At 32.2% G+C, this 18459-nt stretch overlaps 1 protein-coding gene across 2 annotated transcripts in view; it reads right to left on the reverse strand.

Moving 5' to 3' along the window:
- SOS2 (SOS Ras/Rho guanine nucleotide exchange factor 2) overlaps positions 1 to 18459 on the reverse strand; it is a 105927-nt gene that overhangs the window by 20714 nt on the left and 66754 nt on the right. For both annotated transcript variants that reach the window (XM_061180813.1, XM_061180812.1), the window contains 8 exons: positions 13377 to 13504; positions 12216 to 12871; positions 12038 to 12119; positions 10501 to 10623; positions 6162 to 6265; positions 4296 to 4518; positions 790 to 909; positions 459 to 621 (listed from right to left, as the gene is read on the reverse strand). In XM_061180813.1, coding sequence (XP_061036796.1) covers positions 459 to 621; positions 790 to 909; positions 4296 to 4518; positions 6162 to 6265; positions 10501 to 10623; positions 12038 to 12119; positions 12216 to 12871; positions 13377 to 13504 — 1599 coding nt within the window. The remainder of the gene's footprint in view (positions 1 to 458; positions 622 to 789; positions 910 to 4295; positions 4519 to 6161; positions 6266 to 10500; positions 10624 to 12037; positions 12120 to 12215; positions 12872 to 13376; positions 13505 to 18459) is intronic.

Genomic DNA, 18459 nt, shown 5'->3' on the forward strand with positions numbered 1-18459 from the left:
ACTTTATTCTATACTTTCTATATCTTCCGAATTTTCAATGATAAACACTAAGCATACACAATTTTATAATTAAAACAAAACTAAGTTCTAGAAAGCATTCTCTCCATGTTACTCTTTCTTTGACTCTATACTACAGGTGATTAAAGTAATTTGTACATTTATATTTAAAATTCTTTGTCATTTATTTGAAACAATCAATGTACCACTGAAAAAATCCATTTGGAACTTCATTACATTTAGGTAAGCATATTAAACAGTCACAAAATTCATATTCTTTGATGAATTCTAGGCTCACTAATATATATTGATATATTTTCTAATATTGTGATATCATTGTGTTTAAGGAGTAAGATGGATTTATAAAGGATTTACTCAAAAAGATCAGTGGTAGAAGGAATCTCTTTCACATTAATTTTATCTCCCCCAAAAAGGATAAACTATTTAAGCCTAAAACTTACCTCAAAGGTATGATCTAGTCTATAGACTGATACTGAATTTACTGCACTGACGATCTCTAATACACCATTGAAATTATTCAAATCTTGAAAAACTTGCAGAATTTCTATAATTCTACTTAGTACTGCCACCCGTTCCTCAAAATTTTCTGCTTCCACAATGCACCTAACCAAAAAAAAAAGAAAACAGAAAATCATGGCTTAGAAAGCAAGTTCCTTGTTTCACATAGAAAAGAAGAAATATATTTTCAGCCAGAATTTTTGCTTATATATGACTTAATATTATACAAGTATAACATTAAGAAGTAATAAGACAAAGTAAGTAAAAACTTACTTTTCAAACCAGAGAGTGAGATTTGTGGTGTGGCGAATCATTTTTAACAAATTTGGAGAATTTATTTCTTTATCTTCTTTGGTCCATACACTCCCTACAAGTTCAGAAGGTTGAACTTTCCTGTGGAAGCAAAAATCAATGCACTTAACCTACAAAGGATTAGTATCAAAATTATTTAAAGGTCCCCTAAAACTTAATAAGAAAAAGACGAGTCTAAAAGATAAATGAACAAACGTAGAAGCAGGTAATTCACAGAGAAACAGAACTGAATAGCCACGAACATGAAAAAATACTTTAACTCTTACTCAGGGAAAAGAACATTAAACCACAAGGAAATCCCATTTTATTCCTATCACACTAACAGAAGTGTAATACCAAATGGGTAAAAACGTGGATAAAAAGGGAACTCTCCATCACTGATGTGCAAGTAAAAATTGATACAACCATTTTGTAAAATAATTTGGCAATATCCCATAATACTGAAAATATACATACTAGATCACCCAGCAATTTTACACCTAGGTATATATTCTAGATACACCAGTTTATAAGAAAACATTTTTAAGAATGTTCAGTCAAGCACTGTTTGCAAGAGTGAAAAATCCCAAACAACCTAAAGGCTCCTCATCAAGAGACTGGATAAATTGTGGAGTATTCATACAATCGAATACAATATAGCAATTAAAATAAGCAAACTAGAGCTATACTCAGCAACTTGAACAAATGCTAGAATCAATTTAAGTAAAAAACAAGTCACAGAATGATACATCAGTATAAACAGCCTTAAAATGTGCAAAATAATGCTACATATTGTTTATGAATGTGTATATGTATATAAATTATAAAGACATACATAGGAATAGTAAATATCAAATACAAGATAGTGGTTATCCTTCGGAAGAAAGAAGAGAAATGGGATTAGAGAGAATTACACAAAGGGTTTCAATTTTATTTGTAATGCTTTTGTTGCTGATGAGCCCTCATTGTATTATCTTCTATATTTTTTTAATACCTGAAATACTTAATAAAAAATCAGATGGAAGAGCAGATTACATCACTGTATACAGTGATTCAGGATTACATAATTTTTAAAAAATTGACCATTGGCATTGCCATCACTGTCCTACAGACTTGGCTATTATAATGATAAAAAAGTTCAGTAGATTTGAGTGTAAATGGGTACTTTGAACAGTCTTGGAAGTAAGTTTTCTTAAGTGGTTCTATTATTTCACCAGAAATTAGTTTACAAAGAGTGTCAGTATTTTACATATGGTACCCTTCTTCCATAACACACATATCACTTAACAAAGGTATTTCTATGTTCTGAAAGTAGGTCCACATAGAGCTAAGTGCTCCCTTATTCTTGATGTCCATTCATGTAACACTATAAGGAAAAACCTGATTCTGTACTATTTGCTTTATCTAAGGAGTAAGTCCCTTCATTCCCACCTATCACAAATCCCACAGTAAAGAAGCAACTTAAGTGCCCATCAACAGATGAATGGATAAAGAATTTGTGAGATACACACACACACACACACACACACACAAATATCACTCAGCCATAAAAAAGAAATTCTGCCATTTACAACAACATGGATGAACCTAGAGGATATTATGCTAAGTGAAAGAAGTCAGACAAAGAAAGACAAATACTGTATGTTATCACTTATATATGGAATCTAAAAAATATAACAAACAAATGAATATAACAAACAAACAGACTCAGATATAGAGAACAAACTAGTGGTTACCAGTAGGGAGAGAGAAGGGAGAGGGGCAAATTAGGGGGAGGGAATCAAGAGGTAACAAAGTACTATGCATAAAATAAATAAACTACAAAGATATATAGCACAGGTAATATAGCCAATATTTTATGGTAACTTTAAATAAAATAGCCACAAAAATATTGAATCACTATAGTGTACACCTGAAACTAATATAATATTGTGTATCAACTATACTTCAATTTAAAAAACTGTGTTTTCCTACAAAAAAAATCCTACAATATCAACAAAAACCACCTGAACTCCAAATTACTTAAAATATAACACGACAATCTGAATGAGATGGTAACAAACTCTGATGTGTGTGCTAAATTCTGAACAGCACAGTCAGGGCAAATCAGAAACCCAATTCTAAAGAAGGTAAAGTTTTATATCTGGTGCCTTCCCACTTTCTCCATTTACACTAAACTTTATATATTCTTGCTTTTCCCTGTGTAATCCCAGTTTTTTGAAAAAAACAGTGGCTGCTAATCAGGATAACTTCTTAAGGGTGTTTGTATTTTAAAAGCGGCTCCTGAATGCAGAAAAGTTTCTGATGGAATGATAGTGGTAGGGGTTTATTTTCTGGCTGGGGCTGGCAGGTGGCAATTACCTATAAGGCCTGTACTCTTTTTTTTTTTTTGCAAGGCCTCTACTCTTCACAGGAGCCTGGGTTGTAAATGAAAGAAGAAAGCTTAAATTATGAGGTAGGAGAGGACAGAAAGAGGCTAATGTACTGGGAAGGACAGTGGTTTAAAAAAAAATGACAGAGGAAGAAGTTGATAAAGCAAGTTGAAAAGAGAAAAAACTGTGGTTAGGAAGGTATGAGATGTGTGAGTTAGTAATTCTGGAATAAAATTTGGAGTGATGACAAGATTCAGAATATGACCATAGGAAATGTCTGATTTGGAGTAAAGAATGACATTGGAAGTGATAAAGCCATGAAGCTAAAAGATTAGGTTGTAAATGGGTGATCTGTGTGGATACAGGGGCAGGAACTGCTTTATATATAAAGACAAACGATGGGATACAGATAAAAATAAATAGTCAAGCATATTTCTAGTGATCCTTATAAACAAAAGAAAATGGTTCAGAAGTTTTAAGTATGGTTCATCATCACACTACTTCAAAAATATACTTTTCTTTAAAGTGAGTATTGACTTCAAATAGCTGAAGTATTTGAGACTCCTTAAAAGAAGTGAAGAAATCTTTACTCCTCTAAGAATTTTGTTATTCATTTGCCTTGCAAACCTAACCCAGTCAAGATCCACATTAAAATTCTGATTACATATTGAAAAAAATTTTTGATTACATATTTGAAAAAAAGAGAAGAAAGCTTATCTCACTCAATATTCTATTCACTTAGCTGCCCAGAGCCTAGCATCCATACTGACTGTCTTAACTGAACCAACTCAAACTAAAGCAATATGAGAAGTATTAGGAATAGGAGCTGGGTGACTGTCTAAAGTGGTTGCTATTGCACTGCATTAGTCTTCTCTCTGCCACTCCTCTTGTGAAGGATTGCTAGGACCTAATCTAGGCCTGAAGAGCAATAATTTATGACTTTCACCTGCAGAACAGACTATAGTTAAAAACTGTGCTATGAACTTTCTTCCCAACCCACAAGAATAGATGAAGTATTTTTAAGCACACATGAATAATTTTCAAAATGTTCTGAAAATAGATGGAACTGTTCAAAGTTCTTGAAAACAGAGCAGCGAATTAATGTTAATTGTCTACCTGTAGAGATCAGATTCCAAAAGTGTCAGCTGACGTGCAATTTCTATTGGATGAAGTGTCATGAGATCAAATGTTTCAAACTGTCCTAGTCTGCTGATGTGCCATTCAATTGGTGGAGGTGGACTTTCAAAGGTAATATTATGGCTTATTCCATTTGCCTGAGCTTGTTTCTTCCTCTTGATGATCTTAGCAATTGACTCTACCCATTTCTTCATAGCTTTCCCTAGAAAAAGAACACAAACAAAAATGCCCTTTACTTGACAGATATAACTGCAAATCTTCATATAATCTGTAACTTTCATGCACCTTCAACAACTATCAACTCATGGCCACTTTTTGTTTCATCTAACCCCACTCATGTCCACCCTCTACTCCTTATGTTATTTCAAAGCAAATCTAAGATATCATATAATTTCATTCATATTTAAGTAAGTATATCTAAAAGTTAAAAACTTTAAAATAACCATAATACCATTATCACATATAAAAATGACAATATCTTCTTAATATCATCAAATATCTAGTTAGTATTCACATTTCCCTGATTGTCTCATGTTTTATTACAGTTAGTTTGTATGAAATAGAATCTGAACAAGATCTACATATTGCATTGAGTATGTGTCAAGTCTCCTTTCATCTACAGGTTCCCCCTTCATCTCTCATTTTTGCTTGCAATTTATTTGTTGAAATTCAATCACTTGTGGAGTTTCCCAAGTCTGAATTTTGCCAATTCCATCTCTGTGGTATCATTTGCCATGTTTCTCTGTCCCTGTATTTTCTGTAAATCAACACATACAGATTTGATCTGGTCCAGGATAAACTTTCGACATGAATACGTGCAAGACTATTTCTGGTAAGAGGCAAATAATGTCTCTCTTTTTATGATGTTACTAGGAGTTGAGAAATGGTAGTATTCTAATTCTATCATTCCTTCTTCACTTATTAGTTGCAATGCTTCTTTAAAAACTTTCCCTCATCAACTATTTAGTTATCTTGAGGTATAACTTGTATAGGAAAGGCCTTTAAACAAAATCATTTACTTGCTTTATTCTAATATGTGTGTGTATTTTAGAAGATTCTTAGATCACATATACTCTAGTGTCTTCATTAAGAACATTAAGTTAAAAATTAACTTAGTACTATAAACAATTTTAAAGCACACATGATAAAAATGTGTTTTAAACATCTCAAAACTGAAACAAAGGAATCACATTCTCTATTTAAAGTAAAATTTGCCTTAAAGAACAAGTAGGAGATGAAAGAAGCTAGACTTAATTATGGTATTCTTAATTAATGCCTTATACTATCAGAGAAAACATGAATTTTCTTGATTCAACAGCATACATTTGATATGTACATTTGTTTAATGTTCACCACCTAGAGTTTTATTTCATGGGCTGTGTTCTGAAACTTCAAGTAGGAAACTCCTATCTTTCAGGTGTCAAAAATACACCAAAAACTTTTCCAGGGGAAGTAAATATTATTTAAGAAGCTGTTAACCATTCAAAACTGAAGAATAAGATTAAGGAGGATAAGAAAACAGATTAAATTACACAAATATTTAATTATTTAAAGGAATGGCAACCATGAGATGAGATAACATTAAAGGGCTTAAATTTACTAAAGAGGACTTCTGACTTCTTAAAAAAAAAAGATTCTCCTAAAAAACTTCAAAAGGCAAGATTTTAACACTTCAGGTGGTTCTAAACACATGTGAGCTCCTTAGAGTCTATAAAAATTATTCCAAATGTTATTTCTGCCTTTTAAAAATGAAAAATAGTTTAGTTTATTAAATTGAAAGTCATATAAATTTAAAAAAAAACTCATATGAGACAGAAGATTCAATCAAATCTTCAAATAATATACCTCTTACACTTGAAATGAAGGATTCTAGTCTTTCAAGCAACTCCAAGTCTCTTTCAAAGTCATAAAAATGGTGTTCAACCCAGTGCCGAAACACATTTAAGATCCTGACAAAATGAAAAGAAACATATTTTAGTGAAACCCAAGCATTCAATTATACTTCTTTCACTTCTCTAATGCCGTGGTGATAATTTTATATACTAGGGCCAATATAACATTCAAAAGAGTCTCTAATTTCTATTTAACTAACGCCTTAAGTGCTTCAGTAATATGAACTGTTTATTATTCAAAAGTTATACTTTAAAAAATTTATAAACATAAAAATCATGGCTTCTATACTTAATTATCCATTTATGTTCTGGAAAAGTACTTTTTCTTTATTTATATGTAGAAAATTCATACTCTGTACAATACAAAAGTTTTTAAGTTCTTCAATTATAAAAGGATTTTTTTAAAAGCCTAAAATTTGATATATTTTCCACATAAAATGGAAAACCAACTAAGATGTAGTGTATTTGGTTCTAAATTCAAGTGCTATCATCAAATTTCTATGTAATTTACAGGTAGGTTCACATTCTTTTATTTCAAAAGACAAAAATATTTCTGACAGAGAGCTATTTTGTTTTACAGTACCTCAAAAATAATTACAGAGATTTAAGCAATCTATACAAATAAAACATTCCATTCTCCACCACAAAGATACAGATAGTATATATTAATTACATTAGCATTTTTCCTTCATTATTTCAATGAATATTTCTAGTTTATCTTCCCACCCACTGCCCGTGACCCCAGCAACTGTCAGACAATAGTTTTTCTCCCAGACTAAGAAACTATTTTAAATTACTAATGGTATCTGTAATAAAACAACCTTAAGTGCCTGGTTAGCTCAGTGGCTTAGAGAGTATTTCAAATGATCACAAAATTGTTAGCTTCTAGGCTAACACTAGTTTTCAAATAACTCTGCTTCCATCCTTTCTACTTCCTAGTTTCTACAGAATCCAATGTAATTTAAAAATTATTATCATGTAAAAGAAAAAAAATCTCATCATTAGATATCACCAAAATTAAGAAAAGTAAGATAATCCAAAGACGGGGAGAAAATATGTGTAAAACATTTATCTGACAAAAGACTGGCATCCAATCCTACTCAATACACTACTACAACTCCATAATGAAAAGACAAACAACTCAATAAAAAATAGGCAGAAGATTTTAATAGAGTCTTGACCAAATAAATATGAATAGCCAATAACAGACAATAAAAAGTTCTCAACATTGCATCATCGGAAAAATACTAATTAAAATCATAAAGAGATATCACTATACCCCACCTGTTCGGCTAAGGTATGAACACTGACATCACTAAATACTGCTAAGGATAAGGAACAAGTGGAACTCTCATACATTGTTGGTGAGAGTATAATATTGTACAATTACTTTGGGAAAAGATTTGGCAGTTTCTTTTAAAATTAAGCACACACCTACCCTATGACCCAGCCTCCCACTTTGAGTTATTTACAAAAGATATATAAAAAAGTATGTTCACGAAAGACTTATAAACTTCATAGCAGCTTTAATCATAATGATCAAAAACTGAAAAGAACCCAGGTGTCCTTCAGTGGGAAAGTGAATAAACAAATTGTGGTATATTCATATAATAGCATACCATCTCAGCAATAAAATAGAACAAACACTGATACAAGCAACAACATACTCAAAAGCATTTTGAGTGAAAGAAGTCAGACACAAAAGAGTATATAATACACAAATCCATTTATATGAAAGTATAAAACAAGTAAAAGTAATCTATATAGGAAATTGAAAGCTGCTTTGGGCAATGAGAACAAAAATTGATTAGAATGGGCATGAGGGAACTTTGTCGGGTGATAGTAACATCTTATACACCTTGACAGGAGTGTGGATTATAGAGATGTATTTGTTAAAAATTCAAAGTACACTCAAGATGTGTGTGTTTCATTATATACACATTTTACAACAACAGAATAAACAAATACTGAACTGTTAATTATATACAAACTGAAGTATTTAAAGAGAAATGTTCTTTGAAACATGTACCCCAAATTAGATGATTAATGGACCAAGAGAAGAATGATAAATCCATAGATCTGTGATAAAATAAGGATAGCAAACTGTTAACAGTAGATCTAGGTGGTAGATTCCTAGGTGGTACAGTTCACTGTAAAATTCTTTCACCTTTGCGTTATGTAAAAATCTTGTAATACAATGTTGGAAAAAGTTACTATCATTATAAAAATTACTATTATTGCTAAAAATCCTTCAATGCTTATAGGCCAAGTTTAATAACTTGGCATGGATTTCAAGGCCACTGACAACTCCGCCCATTCCATGTAGTTAATCTCTACCTGCAATACAATTCATTCCTCTTGAGTCATTTTCCTTACCTATTTCCTCTGCCCACTACCCTCATTTCTGCCTTCCTGCATTTGTTCATACTATTTCTCATGACTCTGAATACCAACAATCACCTTTCTGCCTATCTATCTAAATCCTACATATCCTTTGGGAGCAATTTCAGATTTTACCTCTTCCAAAATGCTTTCCCTAATTTTCCTGAAATTTTATGAGGATGTATCTTTCTAAGCCACTTAAACACTTGCACATTTAAAGTAGAATAATATACAACTGTTTCATGTATCCCTTTTCCCCAATAATACTGTAATATCACAGTGGCAAAGATGATATTCTATGCTCTTTTTTTTGTTTGTTTGGCAGCGCTGCGCAGCATGCAGGATCTTAGTTCCCAAACCAGGGATCGAAGCTGTGCCCCCTGCGATGGTAGCATGGAGTCTTAACCACTGCACCACCAGGGAAGTCCCTCTATGCTATTTCTGTATTCACTATAGTTACAAGTACAGGACTGAGAACACAGAAAATGCTCAGAAATAAATACTTAAAGAACATATATGACTGAGAGTCTAATATTATATTCTGCTCTAATATAGCAACCTCATAAATGTATGCCTCATGTCAAGGGGCTTAATTTGAGTGTGGATTAGTACAAATGCATCACAGCTAGTAGAAAAAAATTAATTACTTCTTTATTGTTCAGGGGTAAATAATCTCATCTTCTTATGCAAAGAATGACATATTAAAAGTTTTGGCTGAGAGACATACAGTTGGGAGCACTATCATTCCTCTAAAACTGCATTTATTTGTGGCAATTATCCTGGAAAATAAGCAGTTAATATACTCAGTTTCAAAATGTCAATTTATTTGTTAACATTAATCAAGGAAACTTAACATTTACAGGGAAAAAATATTTAGATCATATACAATTAATAAGATATCTCAGTTTTCCCATGGAAAAAGGTAGATAATACTTTGGTTTTCACTTGGACTATAAATAAGCCTAATCAAAGGAGCTTCCAATTTTCAATGCTCAGTGAACACTGAAACAAACAAACAAGCACTGGCTTAGGAAGTCAGATATGGGTCCTCTCCTGTCACTCCCTTCATATGACCTATCTCAAATTACTTTATCCTGTTAAGTTTCAATTTTCTCTTATACAAAGTGGAAATAGTAATTGTGTTGTGAGGACGAGATAAAAAAGATAAAGCACTTAGGCACACAGAGTAACCTAACAACCGGCAGATGTTATTATCAGATACATTTTTAGAAATTATTAAACAGATAACCAATAAGGACCTACTGTATAGCACAGGGAACTATACTAACTATCTTGTAATAACCTATAATGGAAAAGAATCTAAAAAAGAAAAAATATATATATAAAAAACTGAATCACTTTGTTGTACACCTGAAACTAACACAAGATTGTAAATCAACTATACTTCAGTAAAAATTTTTTAAAAAGAAAAAGCATGAAAAAAAATAAATTATTGAAATGACACTTTTTAGACAAGTAACAAATGTCTATGTATCTTGTGGGGAAAGAGTACGGAAAGAACTAGAACTTTCATAAATATTATAAATGGTAAAAAAGCCCAGAATTACTAAATGATCACAATGAGACAATGAAGAAAAAAAGGGGAGGGGGGACTGACAGTAGGCAAAATTCATATGAAATTTTATAATTTTTATTTATTAGGTACCCTGGTCTGTAAGCATAACATATCACATGCTAGAGATATCTGATGCATATAACACAGTATATTTTAATAATTAAATTTCTTCAGGGGATTAAGAGTAGCTTCACATAAAAAGAACTTTGGAAGTTTAACTTAAACTGCTATGAAATTAATAATACCTACATCTGAACTAAGAGGTAAAAATTTTTGTGCTAACTATATATTGAAAATTGAATGGCACATAAAAAATATAATATTCAGGCCAAACCTAAGTTGTACTGGTTGGACGTATTCCTTGCGAAACCTTTTAAGGTCTGCACTGATAGGCTGCTCGCCTTTCTCTACTGCCAATTTATCTGCTTCAGTAGGTTCTGGCTCTGGAATTTCAAATCTAAGAAGAAAAGCAAAATGAGAGAAATTTTTTGTTGTTCATACAGAAATGAGAAAGATTTCAAATACAGCAGAAAAAATATTTTAACTAAGCAATCTTCTTTACTACCATTTATGTGAAAAGTGCAATTACTGATAAACTTCTCTTAAAGTATTACATACTACAAAAAACTGCCCTTTGTCTATAGTACTAAGTACTTATATTCTTACTTTTATCAAAAAAAAGTTTAATAACTAGCATTGACCAACATAGGAAAGGTCAGTGGAAAAGATCCAAGAAAGAATCTATAAAGAGTATGACCTCTTTAAAGAACATAACAAAGATACCTTATCTAATAATCTGTCCTTAATATTTATTTTATTAAAATGAAAGTAAATGTACATTTTCTAAAATAAATGAATATAAATCCAAAGAGAAGTCCCACACTGAATTTTAAATATTATTTAAAAAACATAACTAAATGGAAAAGGTAAAAAAATCAAAGTTAAAAAAAAAACCTTCCCCAACCATAGGAAATATAGCGAAAATATAAGTCTAACATGTGCTTTCCTTATTTTGGACATGGAAAGGCAGCTAAGTAAATCTTCATAGCACATTATACTAACTCAGTCTGCTATACTTAGTTTCATGGAACAACATAATGATAGAGGTCCAGATAAAATTCTGGCAGTAAGTTTCAAAATGTAAAACAAAAATTATTTTGAAGTCCAGATACTATAATTTAACCTATAAAGCATTTAAAGTACCACTAACATACTCAGTAAAAAAAGAAAAAGTCAATCCAAAACTTAATTTTAAAAAATTAATCATAATAAAGGAAATTTTAATTTTTTCAGGTCTAATAATGATACTGTATTATGTTTTTAATAAGGATACTTATCTTTTAGAAATACCAAATGGGAATATTTACAGATGAAATATGTTGCCAAGGATTTACTTCAAAATAATCCTGGAATTACGGTGTTCAAGTCAGTACGGAAACAGATGAAACATGAGTTGATAATTATTGAAGTTGGATGATTGATAAATGGGGTTTATTATATTCTATTTACTCTTGTTTATGTTTAAAATTTTTCCACAATAAAAAGTTTGTTTCAGAAGTAAAAAGTCTCTTTCAACGAAGTATTGTTATATTGCATAGAAAAAGTTTCATTAAAATTCATAGTTTTTTTATCCTGTAAAAATGGGTCTTTCTGATTACCACTATAAATATTGCTAAGATCTGAAAAGATCTGTTATAAACAGCGATTTCAGTAAGTATGCTGCTTGAAGAGAATAGTAATACTGCAAATTTAATGTCAAATAAATTATGTTCAAAAACTACCTGAGTACATACTAGATGCCTAGCACTTTGCAAGGTACAAAACAGTTAACTTTTAAAAAAATGTAAATATAAGTGAAATATTTTTCTTACCGTTCAATCAGTAAGCTTAGCAATTCCTGTGGTTTACAAAATGAACGATACGTAGTAAGAAAAGTGCGAACAAAATTAGGATCTGAAAAGGTAGAGCATAAAACAGGTTGCATGTTCAATTTATTCAGTTTAATTAATTCAAAGTACCATATTTTGGAGGGCTTCCTTCCTTACATACCTGCATACATGTGATATGTTAACCTTTCAATTAATTTCACCACAGTTCCTCCTTTAATAATGGGGATTCCACTTCTACTTTGCAAGTTGTCTTCAAAAACAATGTTTTCCTCAGAGTCTTTTACCACAAAACGATACACTTCAGGACTCGGTAATCTAAGTGGTTGTTCATTTTCTTCCTTCAATAATACTGAATCTAGCATTCGATCTAGAGTACTACGATAATGAAGAGAAATAAGTGCTGCCATCCAATTATTTTTCTCTTCAGCAGACTTAGCAGCAAATATTATGCTGTTTTCATCTTTGGATACTAATTCAAAAGCATGTTTGCACTCGCAAGTATCTTCTTTATCACATATTTGTATTTTCCTCATGACAAATTTTTCTTTTAATCTGTATTCTGCACTACTGTATCCTGGAAGGCGTGACTGGCTATGATTGGGTTTGCAGCTAATCATTAAGCCATCAAAGAGAAAAATATGCCGTTCGTGTTTAGCACCAATTCTTGTCAATGGGCCTTCCATAATAAATTCATTACAACACTGTCCAATATCTTTGCCTTCCCATCCATCTATGTTTTTCTGAATTTCATTCATTTTTTTAATAGCCAGGTGCTTGCTTCTTAATTGACGATTATAAAAAGGGCAAACAGGATCCCTAAAAAAATAGCAACAACAACAAAAAAAACCCAGATAAATTTAGCTTATTCAATGGCTAAGCAACCTTAATTGCCTTAGGTATGAACTACCTCAAATCAAGTGACAAAAATATTAAATAACACTAGATTTTGCACACAACATTTACTTTCTAACTTCACCACTAAATAATACATGCTTCAATTTCATTATTGTGAAAGAGAAATAGTAGAGGCTCTATATATCATTCTTAATGCCATAAGAATTAAAATGAAAATAACACTAAATTTCTTATATAAATGATACAAAAATTATTGAAGGTATCTTTAAAAAATTTTATTAAATATATCTTAACAATATGACAATGCCAATTTTAAAAGACTAAAGGACAAAAGAAAAATGTAAAACAAAACTATAACTTTCAAGAATGCAACTATCACTGTAAGCAACACTTCTTTAGAAAACCAGACATCAGACGTAAGAGAAGTATTCCATAAGCATTCATATTTTCAACAGTTTGGAATTACCCAGGTCGGCGTCTAGGTGAATACTGCTTGTAAATTCGGTCCATACTACCTTGGAGATTCATGAGAGCAGTAATAGCTTGGTTCAAACATTCTCTGTCTTCATGCTCTTCACTACATGCTTTCAATTGCTAAGAAAAACCAAAAAGAAAAATTAAACCTGCATTGGTCAATTCTTTCCCTTTCTCATAATTAGAGGAAGCAGCAACAAATATTATGAACTCTCAAAAGAATTTTAAATACACTTAATAAAAACAACTATAATTTTATATAATTCTGCATACCTCCTGATCCTTCAAACCAGTCCTCTTTCTACATATGTAAATACAACACAGATATTACTACCATTGCAATCAGAAAAAAAAAAAAAAAGCAACTGTGATAACTATTTGGACATTTTCCAGATATATCAAAATAGTTTAAAATATGCAAAGCATGAAGCTTACAAGTTACTTTTATTTATGAGTAACTATGAACAGAGAAAAGATAAACACGTATTACTTCACATTCTCTAATGACTAAATTCTTAAGTTTTAGAGATTTCTAAAAGCTTGCATATCTTTGTTATACAACACAATCAAGCATGCTAACTTTAGCAATTCAATCTACCATAAACTTTCCTACAAACAGCATCACACAAAGATTCAACTGATATTTTTTACATCGTAAAATTCAACTATTCTAGTAAACATCAAGAAACCATGAAAGTTAATATCCTATCTTACTAATCTTAAAAATAAGATTTATAATTACAAATTGCGTTATTAATCCTAACAACTCTGGCTTTATTTCACTTAACCAAAAACTTCTCCCATAGCTCAGTCTCAAAATGGAAGAAAATTCATCTTATAATAAATCATTCAGATTGGATGATGCGTCAGTGTTTTGTTTGACAGAAGAATTCAAAGTGGAGCATTATACAGAGATTATGTAGATACAAATACAAATTTATGTGAGAATACATGAGAATATGGAAAAATTATGTGAGAATATGGAAAAATTACAATTGCTTCAGAAAATTTTTAAAAATTTAAGTGTATTTCATGATCTTAAACTACCTCACTAGAAATTTTATGACAAATTTTCCTTATATTCCAAGAACAATCTGAAAACCATTCAGCAATGGTTCCCTTTCCTCAGCAAGGAACTGAATGGATACTGTTTAAGTACTAGATCCATTAACTTTCATTTATACGTCTAGAAATTATTCTCTAAAAAAAAAAAAAATTATTCTCTATATAGAGCACAGAGCCATCTGATATTTTTAAAGATACATATAGAAGTCTTGCTATCAAAGATTTGCAATATAAATAATTTAAGTGACTACCATCGGAAATAAAACCTTCATCTCTAGATTTGAGAAACAGAAAATTGAAAAGATAAGGAAAAAGAGACAAAAAACCACAGGAAGTTTGAAAAATGATCTGCACTCGATCATTCTGACTTCTAAAGGTGAAAATTACTACCAAATCACTTATTTTGCTGTTTGAAAGATTTCTTACAAAAAGATTCTTTTCAGCTCCACTCTAAAATACTTCCCTAGTAAATACGGACACTGATGATATAAAATGCTTAATTACAGGTTTTTTATTCTTATTGCTTTTGTTGGTCCAAATTTCCAAATTATCACTAATAATGAGATTCTACCAAAATGAGAACTGCTTTTCAATTTAGGTGTATGAGGATACTAAATTTCTACTGTCTACTTGGTCTTAAGTCTGATCAAACTCTTCCACATAAATGGCCTTGTCATTTCTAAATATCCATGAAGAATTACAGGCTGTCAAAGAGAAACAAAACTTCACCATGATTTCTTGGTGATACAAGTAAACAAAACAATGGCTTTCTTTGGCATAAACGTAGTCCAATAATTTGCTAAAAGTTTCTTGAATTTTTGGCAGTGAGATTCAACAAACATCAGATTAATGAATATCCAAGCTAATTCTCTATAGATGTTTGAGAGAATGCATTCTTACAGTGACATGGAAATTACCACACTGAACTGCCTTGCAAGTTAAGTCATGCTCTTTCATACTGCTATCACTTTCTACCTAACTGCCTCTGCTCCTCCTTACCTACCTGGTGAATTCAGCCTCTATGATACAGTTCAAATGCCTCCTCCCTATGAAGCTCTTTCCTTTTTTCTCCCCCCTTAAGTTTTTTCTTTTGAAATAGTATCAAATTTGTAGAAAAGCTATAAAAATAATACAAGTAACTGCTGTATACTCTTGAGTCACCAGTTTTTTTTTTTTAATAAATTTATTTTATTTATTTATTTTTGGCTGCGTTGGGTCTTCTTTGTTGCGTGCGGGTTTTCTCTAGTTGTGGCGAGCGGGGGCTACTCTTCCTTGCAGTGCGCGGGCTTCTCATTGTGGTCGCTTCTCTTGTTGTGGAGCACAGGCTCTAGGCGCGCGGGCTTCAGTAGTTGCAGCACGTGGGCTCAGCAGTTGTGGCTTGCGGGCTCTAGAGCGCAGGCTCAGTAGTTGTGGCACACGGGCTTATTTGCTCCACGGCATGTGGGATCTTCCCGGACCAGGGCTCAAACCCATGTCCCCTGCATTGGCAGGCGGATTCTTAACCACTGCGCCACCAGGGAAGCCCTGAGTCACCAGTTTTTAACACTTTGCCACACAGGCTTCATCATTCTGTGTGTGAGTGTATGTGCATTTTCCCCCTGAACTATCTGAGAGTAGTTTGTGCTACAGTCCTCTCATTTCCTTGCTGAGGAAGGTGAACCATTGCTAAATGGTTCTGAGATTCTTTTTGGAATATCAGGAAAATTCAAATATATCACAAACTACTCTCAAATAGTGTTATTCCCCTTTACTCCTTTGATATTTCAGCAATGTGTCTTAGAACAAAAATTCTTTTACAGTATAGTGATCAACTTCAGGAAATTCAACATTAGTAATGTTCTGTAATCTAATTTACAGTGCATATCCAATTTAGTTAATGTCCCAATCCTGTCCTTTTTTTTTTTTTTTTTTTTTTTTTTAGAATGTTCCTTTTATTTATTTATTCATTTATTTATTTTTATTTTTGTCTGTGTTGGGTCTTTGTTGCTGCGCGCAGGCTTTCTCTAGTTGCGGCGAGTGGAGCACGGGCTCTAGGTGCGTGGGTTTCGGTAGTTGTGGCGCATGGGCTCAGTAGTTGCGGCTCGCGGGCTCTAGAGCGCAGGCTCACTAGTTGTGGCTCACGGGCTTAGTTGCTCCGCGGCATGTGGGATCTTCCCCGCAGGGCTCGAACCCGTGTCCCCTGCATTGGCAGGCGGACTCCTAACCACTGCGCCACCAGGAAAGTCCCCCAATCCTGTCCTTTAGTACAATTTCCCCCCAATACAGGATCCAGTCAGTGTGTACTTAGCTATCATGTTTCTACTGTCTCTTTTAATCTGTAGTAGTTCCTCAGCATTTGCCTTTTATGGCTCCCCCAATTAAATAACACCAGCACACCGGAACAGTAGGATAAACCTCTGCATACCCAACACTCATATAAATTTTTTTCTAACTTTCCTAGACAGAGGTTAGTTACTCCTGACTCAGTAATCCCACAGAACTACTTCTATTAGGCACTTACTATATTGTAATTATTTGTCTGATGTTCATCTTCTTTACTAAACCATGAACTCCTTAAAGCTTGGGGATATATTTTATTCATTTTTAGTACAGTACCCACAAACGGTAGGTACCCAATAGGGTAATCAGAAAGAGTGACTGTTGTATAAGTACTTATAATTTTGTTAAGTGTTCAGACAAATAACGACAATGAACATTTATTAAGCTCTTATTCTTTGCATGCTCTTTTATGCATTAGCTTATTTAATGTCTGTTACAACTCTGTAAGATAGGTACTATTATTATACACATGTCACAGATGAAGAAACTGAGACACCCAAGATGAGTGGCAGAGTCTACATTCAAACCCAGGAACTCTGACTCCAGGGTCCAGGTTTTTTGCCATACTACTACACCGCCTCTCTCCAATGACACAGAACACAATTATGCAAAATACTGAACTATGACAAAATCTGGTGAACGCGAGTTAAAGGGGATCCCCTCTATCTTAAAAACAAACTGGGTAATTACACAGTTTAAGAAATAAAATGAAGTAAGTGTGCTTTGGAAAAGAGGTCAAAGAGAATAAATGCCCTTGCAATATATGCTTAAACTAAGTAATAAAGTGGAAGTGATCTTTCATTAATGTCTAGTACCTTATGAATTTGACTGAAGAATATATTCCTTGCTTACCCGATAATCATTATTCTCCTTAGCTGTGTATATGTGTATCCTGCCCAAGATTTTACACTTCACGTAAGTTTTTTCTTAACTCTATGAGACTTCACTGAAATACTTACCATGCTTCTCTTGAATTTCTATAAAATGCTGTATCTGTTATAGACATGTGTGCCTAAAACAAGGGAAATTATAATAAATTATGAATTTGTCTCTAATTCATTATTCTGGGAATTCAGTTTAGATGTGAAATAATATATGTGATCAATTCTCTTTTGATAGTAATAAACTTCTCTCTAGATTTTCATAAAAATAGAATTTTAGTAATTTGGTGGGAAATTCAGCTCATTAAAACCTATCACTTTTCTTTATGTGATTTTTTAAAATGTGTATTTTCTTCCTTTAGATGTCCTTGAGTGATGTTTCAGTACTGAAAGAGTAAATATTATGCAGTAAAATGTTCCTCATCGTTTTCTTCAAGAGTCAGAACATTTCTTTCAATAGACATTATCTCAACTTCTTGATGTTATAAATACATTTACACACATAAGCACACACAGGAATGCAAAGAAACTGACAGAGTAATTGTTACATAATGTTAACAATTAGCAAATCTAGATGAAGGGAGTTCACTATACCATTTTTGTAACTTTTTTCTATGTTTTTCAAAGTAAAAGGTTAAAAAAAGTATTACTAAAGAAACAATTTCAATTGTCTCATTGAAATATTGGCTTACCTTTCCCAATGAACCTCATTAAAGTCATTAATAATAGGTCTTCCTGTTAAGCTTTAAACTAAATTAAGATGGATTAAGTTCTCTTGAGAGGAGAATTTTTATTCTTTCCATTACTAAA

The sequence above is a fragment of the Eubalaena glacialis genome, chromosome 2, assembly GCF_028564815.1.
Source record: "Eubalaena glacialis isolate mEubGla1 chromosome 2, mEubGla1.1.hap2.+ XY, whole genome shotgun sequence".
NCBI classification, from domain to species: domain Eukaryota; kingdom Metazoa; phylum Chordata; class Mammalia; order Artiodactyla; family Balaenidae; genus Eubalaena; species Eubalaena glacialis.